Source organism: Vigna radiata, chromosome 1 (assembly GCF_000741045.1).
Source record: "Vigna radiata var. radiata cultivar VC1973A chromosome 1, Vradiata_ver6, whole genome shotgun sequence".
NCBI lineage: Eukaryota > Viridiplantae > Streptophyta > Magnoliopsida > Fabales > Fabaceae > Vigna > Vigna radiata.
The window spans coordinates 34,762,864-34,772,405 of NC_028351.1; the positions used below are offsets into that span (position 1 = coordinate 34,762,864).

General features: G+C 28.9%; 1 protein-coding gene across 1 annotated transcript; it reads right to left on the reverse strand.

Moving 5' to 3' along the window:
- Window positions 1-2,387: 2,387 nt before the first annotated feature.
- On the reverse strand, window positions 2,388-7,689 carry LOC106765399 (short-chain dehydrogenase TIC 32, chloroplastic). Its single transcript, XM_014650009.2, has 8 exons — window positions 7,482-7,689; window positions 6,916-7,147; window positions 6,751-6,830; window positions 6,364-6,511; window positions 5,978-6,056; window positions 5,307-5,391; window positions 2,790-2,836; window positions 2,388-2,685 (listed from the first exon to the last, which is right to left on the reverse strand). The coding sequence occupies exons 1-8, from the start codon at window positions 7,588-7,590 to the stop codon at window positions 2,527-2,529; spliced, it is 939 nt and encodes a 312-aa protein (XP_014505495.1). The 5' UTR covers window positions 7,591-7,689; the 3' UTR covers window positions 2,388-2,526.
- Window positions 7,690-9,542: the final 1,853 nt, after the last annotated feature.

The window sequence follows — 9,542 nt, forward strand, 5'->3', positions numbered from 1 at the left end:
TTCCCACCCTTTATGTGTTTCCGGAAGATTCCAAACTGCCAAAATGAAGCAATAATGAAGGTGAAATTAGGGTTCGAAACGTGAGTTATAGTGGAGAAAATGCAAAACGTGAAGGCAGGACGAAGGAGAAGATGGAAAACGTTGGAGAACGAGTGAAGGCACAACAGGAAGAGTGAAGATGATAGCGTGATCAGAAAACGGGTGGGAAAACTATTTACAAGCTTACCGACAGTTTCATTAAACAATTGTCGACAATTTATTCCAAAAATAAATAAATAAATAACTTAGTTGCGATTATTCATAAAAACCGTTGGAATATTTGTAAATTAAAAAAATAATAATAAAACATACCTGCGGTTTCTTGTTGAAATCACCGGAAGTTTTCGGAGGTTTCCAAACCACTAGAAAAAATCCCTCCTATAATATATAATTTTTGTAGTGATGTCTTAGTTAGAATTGTCAAATTGACGTTAAAACAAAAAGTCGGCGTTGAAGGATGTCAACCCTAGGAAAAACTGACATAAATTGATAGCGGATAGAAGAGCAAACTGACGTCCAAGGGCAGTCCCAATTGATTTCTGAAGTTGGTTCATGCATTCGAGTATAGGGATCTCAAACTTCATCAATCGTCACATGTGCATAATAGGTTAGTAGAGAAGCACCATGAATAGTCTGTTAGAATTTTAAGTGTGAGTCTAAGTCCCATATTGGATAAAAATAAGAAAGTAGAGCACCATATAAGGTTGAAGATCCATTAACCCATTGCTTTAAGGTTTTAGGTATAGAGTAGTGTAAATCCCCTGTGTAGTTGGCTAAAATCTCATTGGTGTTGTATCTCTCCCTGTATCGAAAGTCTTCTAGCAAAAGGATCTAGGCAAGTGTGTCCCGCCACGGTACGAAAAGGGGTACTCGAAGGTAGAGTCGTCAAAATGGGTCACAACCTGCGGGCCAATCCGGCCCGTCATGGGTTCGGGCCGGGTTGGGTTTGAAAAATACAACCCACCTATATGCGGGTCAGATTTCAACCCGGCTCATTTAGACCCGGTCATGCGGGTTGAACCCGTGGTGAGCCGGGTTAGCCCACCAACCCACCTACCTAATTTTATTTTTTTAATTTATTATTTTATTTATGAAACCCTAAAAAATAAAATACACTCTTCACTCACTATGTATACCAAAAAAGTAACCTCTGCTCTCACAAATCACTTTTACGGTACTTGCTCTCATCTGACAGTGCTCTCATTCTCACTTTACTGAAATTCTTCAAAGAGCAAGTAAAACACTCTTCCTTTTTTCTTCTCTTTTCTCCACGTTTTTGTTTTCTCACTTCTCTTTCTTTTTTTTTTCAAAAATCCTATAATGACAAAAAATAGGGGTTTGAGAATTTGTTTTTTGTTCTGAGGGATTTGAAGACATGGAATGATTTTTTTCATGTTCCAACATGCTTGTATCAGATTTTGTTCATTTTATTTAAACAATTTGAGTATATATTATTTGAACAAGTTGTTTTTGATATCTTTGAATTTGAGAAATTATATTACAGATTAAACTATTATTTTTTTGTTGATGTTGTTGAATAAGGAACAAAAAATGATGAATATAAGAAACTTATTTGTATGTTTTTTGTGTTTGTTTTTGGATGACATTTGGATTATATTGTATTTTTTATTATTATTTTGAATTGTCTTTAACATAATTTTTTGGGAGTGAAATTTGTTTAAATTTAAATTACAGAAAGTTTGTATATTTTTTATTTAAAAAAAATGTAATTAAATGGGCTAGTGAGTCAACCCGTTTACCCACCAACCCGTGGTAGGTCGGGCCGGGTTCAAGTTTTTCTGGCTCGCTAATAAATGAGCCGGGTTAGGTTGACTCACTAAGTGACCAACCCGTGGTGGCCGGATCGGGTTACCCGTTTTGACAGCTCTACTCGAAGGCTTCTGCTGGAGGATGAGTGTACCAATGTGGAAGCAACTCACCCTCTAAAGGGAAAGATTGTTAGAATTCCAAGTGTGAGCCTCTTGAGTAAAAATGAGAAATTAGAGCACCATATAAGGTTAAAGATCCATTAACTTATTGTCTTAAGGTTTTTGGAAAAGAATGGTGTCAATACCTCATGTGCCTTCCAAAATAAATCAAATTGAAAGAAAGCATTTGTGTTAAATGAATCATAAATTATCTTTGGTAGTCGTCGAATTTGTTGTCAAAGTGTGTTAGAAATCTTGATAACAGAGAGCACAGTTCGATTTTTTCTTCCAATTATGGCATGTAAAAACTATAATATAGGATTTTAATAACTATGTTTTTTATTTAATTAAATCAGTGGAACTAATAAATTCAATAAATTTATNTCTTAAAATAAGTAATATTAAAAAAAAACTTAAACAAAAGAAAAATAGAAATAGTTTCAATAGGATGAAATCATACCCATTGGGTTTTCATTATTATTGAAAAAAAGAAAATGTGTGAATTAATTATTGAAAAGGTCTGAATCAAGCTATTATTCCACANAGGCTTTTGGGTATTCTACTTGATGAGGTTTAAGCTAAAATCCCATAATTTCTTAGCCAATTCAGGGTTCCTTGCTTGTGAGTTTTCTGTGGAAACATTACAATCTTGAAAATAATGGCCACTGATTTCCTTCACTTGTGGATGCAATGCTACATAGCATGTTGTTGCAGCTCCCTACATTAAGGTTGGAGAACAAACCCAAATTGGAACGTTAAAACAATCTCATCTTAAGCAAACAATCTTCTTGTGTAAAACTCAAAGATATTTGTTTAACTTACCTGCTGCACATTTTTAAAGACAAGTCTACCCACTGTATTAATTAAACCTGCATGAAAACAAAAAACAAAAACCCTTGAACTATCAATAAGTGCATGAAATATTTACATAAAATTATTCCCTCTTTCTCATAGGATTTCTATTAATTATACACTTCAGAAAATTATAATTACGTATGTTATGGGAAGGTTTAAACCTTTTTTTGGTTCCTAAGTTATAAGCGGATATTCAGTTTAGTCCCCGTTTTTAAAAATGTAAATCTTTGATCCCTAAGTTATAAAAAATGCATCAAATGAGTCCTTTTTTTACTTGAAATATTGTTTTTGGTTGTTTCTTAACAACTGCTACATCTTTAGATTGTTCTGATTTGTTTCTTAACAATAACAACACTTTAGATTGTTCTTTGTACTTTGACCATGAACATAAAAAAATGACTCATTTGATACATTTTTTATAACTTAGAATCAAAGGTTTACATTTTTAAAAGCGGAGACTAAACTGAACATCCTCTCATAACTTAGGGACCAAAAAGAGGTTTAAACCTTACGGGAAACAACTATAATATTTCAATAGAGTTGTCAAAATGAATTATAACCTGTGGGCAATTTGACTCACCACAGGTTTGACTCGGATTGAGTTTAAAAAAAAATTGTATTTTTTATGCGAGTCAATTTTCAATCCGACTCATTCAGTCGGGTTAAACTCATGGTTAGCCGGGTAGACTCACCAACCCACTTAATTTTATTTTATTAATTTATTATCTTATGAAATCCTAACAAATACATATGGCTCATTATACGTGGATTATGATGTACTTTTTTTATTATTTTGGATTGTCTTGAGTTTAACATCATTACGAGAGTAAAATTTATTTAAATTTAAATTACAAAAAGTTTGAAATTTTTTTTATTTAAAAGAAATTATAATTAAGTAAGCTAGTGAGTCAACCCGTTTAACACATCAACCTATGGTGGATCAAGCTGGATTCGAATTTTTCTGACTCGCTAATAAATGAGGGGTGTTACTCCCTCCACCACCACCCGTTCTCCCTCCACCTTCCCAACCCTCTACAAATTTTTTTTAATTACAAAAGTACATTTTTTTACTTTTAACTCTATTTATTTACTTTATTCTAAAGCCCTAAATTCTTACCCATTTTTACTCACTCATTTTCACTCACCCATTTTCACTCGCGCAACCACACCCCCACTCTCCCAAGTCTCACTTTCTCTCTTTCCATATTCCCACCCCTTCAACTCTCACAAGTTCCATTTCTTCTCATCTCCTGACTCCTATTTCTCTTCTACATATTTGTTTGGTTCTTCTCCATATTTTTGTCTCCATATCCTTTTGGTTTCATGGTGCAGTGGTGTGGCTTTTCGTGGTGCGATAGTGCGGGATGTTTGTGGTGGTCATTCGGCGATACAACGGTTCCAAACGATAATAAATATTTTATGACTACCAATAATGAATATTTTATGACTAACTTCATAAAAAAATAATTTTATTGACATTGATAAAAAATTCTAAATGATATCAATGAAAACATATATCATTAATGGTGGTAAAAAAATGATTGCAAAATAAATCTGGAAATTAACCACAATTCATTGTTAACATGAGAGAAATATTCATTGTTGTTAGCAAAACATATTAAAGGACTTGTATCTCAATTTCAAAACTATAACGGAATAAAAAAAATGAAAAATGTATACATGAATTAATTAAAAAAATTTCAAAAGTTCAAAATTCTTACTATTTAGTTATAATTTAAAATTTTCTAAATTTAAATGATCAAATTCTTCTCTTAAAGTTGTAAAATTTCAATATTTAATTTTTTTATTTAAATGATTATATAAAATGTTTCAACCTTTGTATAAAATTAACTATCCTCTACAATATTAAGAAGCATAAAAAACAGAAAGAGAGAAGAAAATGAAACATAGAAACATGGGTCTGCCATTAAAATGGTTGTGTTGTTTGGGTGATGAAATCGAAGAGAGAAAGAAATAACATAATTGTGAATAACAAATGTTTGTTAGTTAAGCATAAACCAGACCATTGTATCCATGGGATTAGAATGGGTAGAAGTTAAAAAATATTAACCCTACAAATAAAATTGTACTGAAGGGTAAAACAAAAATAAGAAGGTGAAGTGAGGGGTAAAACAAGAATGGGGAGGTGGAGGGAGCAATGGGTGGTAGTGGAGGAAGCAACACCCATAACTGAGTCAGATTGGGTTGGCTCACTAAGTGATTAATCCATAGTGAACCGGGCTAAGTGACCCATTTTGACAGCACTAATTTTAACCTTTTTAATAATCTAATTTTACCCTTCATATATAGATATTTTGGATATTCAAACCAAAAATCAAAAGTAATAATAATGACGAAAAAGACTAATAAATTAAAGTCAGACAAATTTGTGTGGGTTTCACCTCTTACTCTCTTTCTAAATCCCAAATTAGAAATGAGATCTATAAAAAAAAAAATAGTGCAATGTGTAGAGAAATTAATTACCAGACAGTATATTGGTGTGACGAAATATATTGGTGATAACAGCTCCTGGATGAAGAGAATTAGCTGTAATATCTACCCCTTCTTCCTGATCAAGAACATGCAATAACAAAAACAAGTTATTTCACTGTAACAAAACAAAGACAAGTAATTATAATATGGCAAAACCTATTGTATTTTAAAAGTTTTGTATAAGAATAACATAAAGTCACTATTAAACTTGTTTCTCATATTAAAAACATTAAATCTATTTTTTTTATCATTGTATTTGTTTTTAATTTCTTTAAAGATTACAAATCAATAAATTTATTCATATCTTTAAATCTGTATCTTCTTTTCTCTTAAACACACATAAGTGATTATTTATATTTGTAATTGTATTTATTTCAATAAAACCCCATATCCTTTTTTTTTTCCTTAAATTATGAGAAATGTCGTCAATACAAAGGAGGAAAATAATGACATATATTAGGCTAATTAATGGAGGTAACTGAAATGTACATTTTTCGTAATGTAATTTTTGTTATTGTTTAGTGTAATTCTACATATTTTTTATATTTTATATTTTTATTTTAATAACATTTTATATTATGAAATAATAAATATGAGTATGTGGAGATGTGAAAGCAAATACTTAAGATAAATTTATTTGAAAAAAATGGTTGTATACATACCTTGAATCGTCTTGCAAGTTCATTGGCATGTAAGACGTTAGCCAGCTTTGATTGTCCATATGTAAACCACATATGGTAACTGCGCATAAGGAAGCTAAGATACTGAATTCTATATATATAAATTCCTTAAATAATATATAAACTTTTTCTTATTCAAGTAAATGTATATACTTATCAAGGGACTAAACATATGATAGTGATCTAATAATACCAATAAATAATAAATTTTATGATAATAGATTTTATATGATTAATTAATGTTTTAAAAAATAAATAAATTTAATTTAATTTTATAAAATTGACTTTCCATAAATACTTTCAATACTTAAAAAATCTCTTTCCATAAATTATGAAAATAAATTGTCAATCATACTTTTTACTTTTACCTTGATGGATCATTAATTTGATCAAAACGGATTCCTCTCGGTAATAGATGAACTATAGAGGAGACATTAACGACTCTTCCTTGTTTCTTAGTTTCGTGAGCTGTTTTCTTCATAGTATCCAACAACAGATTTGTTAACAGGAAATGACCTGTGGAATTATGTTAAAGGTTAATTTTCATGAGAAAATAAGACAAAAAAAAAAATCTATATGGATTAAAATTGACTTAAGTATAAATGTATAAGTAAAAGATTATTATATCCTTTTTGTAGAAACTAATTATAATATTTCTTTCAGAATTAATTTCATCTTACAAAATATATCATGTCTCTTCTCCCCCTAGTTTAAAACATTGATAAACATCTTTATATATAGAATCGATTTCTTACCAATGTGATTTGTGGCAAATTGCAGTTCAATGTTGTCTTCAGACAGAGTGAAAGGGGCTGCGAAAATTCCTGCATTGTTTCTTACGATTGCAACAAATAAACAAAAATACATTATTACTCTATGAATTAATGCAAGTAAAACATTTACAAGGTAACTACACTTACATAAGAATGTTTAATGGAAGGCCAGATGAAATGAAGTTTGATGCAAACTTTCGAACAGATGCCATTGAACTAAGGTCTAATTCCATGTAATCAAGTTTAGCAGAAGGAATCTCCTTAAGTATTCCTTCTTTAACATCTTTTGCAGTAACCAAATTTCTGACTCCCATTATTACATGAACACCACGCATCGCAAGAACACGAGCAGTTTCAACGCCAATACCACTGGTTGCACCTGTTTGTTCTCATTGTCAACAACAACATCTCTTAGTATAAATCATTTTCTTTTGGGAAAATGATATTTTGACACCAATTTTTTTGACACTATTTTGACACTGCTCACGTATTAAAATGTAGTTGGACGATTTCAAATTAAAAAAAAAACTTTTGCTTTTTCTTCCAAATATGCTTTTGTCTCAGTTTTTTTTAATTTGAAATTGTCTAACCACGTTTTGACACGTGTGCAGTGTCAAAATAGTGTCAAAAATTGATGTCAAAATATCATTTTTCTTTTGTAATAGTGTCATAGTGAAAGATGAAATTGTGAAAAAGAAAAAAAGAGTGAGAACCTGTAACAATAGCAGTAAGGTTGTTGCCATCGATCCCCTGAGTGACTTCCTCAGCAGTAGAAGAAGATGAAAAACCAGAACCGTTTGTTCTTCCGAACAGCCACCACATCGTTGATTTATTGCAGTGAGAAATCGAAACAGTTATCCCAGCAAATAAATAGACATGGATTTTCTTCTATGTACTCATCTGTACCATTTATGATCACAATTACCGATGGACATCATCCTTCTGTCTGCAATAAAGCTTCAGTCATGATTCTATGAAAGCTTCTCTTTCACATTAATCTATTGTTACCTAAATTAGAACTTTGATTAACTGAGTGACTAACTTACTTAATTTTATTTTATTAATTATTATTTTATTAAATTCTAAAAAGATATCATTCTATTTATTATAGATGAATTATGTTTTATCTTTACTTTATTATTTTAAATTATGTTGAGTTGAGTATAACATTATTTTAAAAGTAAAATTTATCTAAATTTAAATTAAAAAAAAATGTAATTGTTTTATTTAAAACAAATTAATTGCGGATAGTTTGTAATTAAACGGGGATAGTTTTATTTAAAACAAATTAAAAGTTTGTAATTACAAAAGGTTTGTACTATAACAAAATATGGACTTATCATCCAACGAATTAAATGTGGGTAGTTAGGTGTTATGTCATCTTGGTATGACCTTCTTTTCCCTATGTTTTCGTGTATTTTTTTTTCTTTTTTACAATTTTATTCGTTCTAGCTTCTTTTTGTGTTTGTTTATGTTTTCTTTACATTTTTTACAACTATTAGTATCATTATTATGAATTTTTCGCTGTCTTTCATGTTCATTTTCATATTATATAGATATACAAACTTTTTAAGAAAAAAAAAATGTCTTAAAAGACATATAAAGAGGAAAAAGGTTTCACAAAAATGGCAAAACACCTTGTTATAAGACTCCTATAATATCGTGATAAAAGAATAATAAATATTCTTAAAATTTTAATAAAATTAAAAAATATATTAAAATTATATTTTTACACTTCTTTATTAAGTCTTATCGTTATCTAATGTACGTGATACTATCTTATCTTCATTATGGAAAAGTTATGGATCTAGCATGGCAGTCACGTTTAAAATACAGCAAATACTTTACATTTCCCTATATTTTCTTCCAATTTATTTAAAATTTTATGTTTAAAATTATTTTTAAGTTATTTCTTATTTTTCAGCTGCTTTTATTTGTTTATTTACATGTTTTATTTTTTAAACTTTTAATTTTTTTGAAAAAAAATAATAATTAAGATTGTATTAATACGCAGTAAAATATACTTAATTAATATTAAATTAGTGTGTGTGTGTGTCACACACTAGTATTTTATCATATACCATAAACATCATAAATATTTATTTTATATAATTAAGTATATATTAAATAAATATTGTTTGTCATACGTATTATGTTTTTATTTATGATAAGAAATGAGTATTAATATAAAATATTTCTGTTAAATATTGATAATTTTTATTAAAAGATATTAAAATTTAATTTAGAAACAAAGATGAGAATAGGTTAAGAAAAATCGTTTAAAATATATATTTGTCAAAGGAAAATACTTAAATTAAAGGATGGTTACTTAGCTCCTTTAATGGACTTTTATGCAGTGCTAATATGGGATGAGCAATCCAGAGATCAGGTTATCCTTATCTTTATATTTTTTAAAAATTCAAATTCAATAAATTTAAATTAATGTTTTATTTTAAGTTATTTACATGGTATAGATATTTTAATCGAATAACGATAGTTGATTACTAAGTTTTAAATTTTTATTTATTTAAACGGAGTATTTTAATTATCACCAAAACTATTTCAATCATATGGAAAACAATAAAAAATAATCCGTAAATACTTTAATTAATAAAAAAAATGTAGCTCACATTCAATGATAAATTGTAACGTTGATATTGATTAAAAAAATTCAACAAATATCAATTAAGAAATAGTTTTATCTTACATTAATCGATAAATAATTTTAACAATATAAACAACCTATAAAATAAAATAGAATTATAGTTGATAAA

What these genes read in the sequence shown, in the direction of transcription:
- LOC106765399 (XM_014650009.2), bottom strand. Translation starts at nt 7,590, where the DNA reads ATGTGGTGGCTGTTCGGAAGAACAAACGGTTCTGGTTTTTCATCTTCT. An exon ending in CCTTACTGCTATTGTTACAG is followed by an intron (nt 7,148 to 7,481) that starts GTTCTCACTCTT and finishes GAGAACAAACAG; the next exon opens with GTGCAACCAGTGGTATTGGC. An exon ending in TCACACCAATATACTGTCTG is followed by an intron (nt 2,837 to 5,306) that starts GTAATTAATTTC and finishes GTTTTCATGCAG; the next exon opens with GTTTAATTAATACAGTGGGT.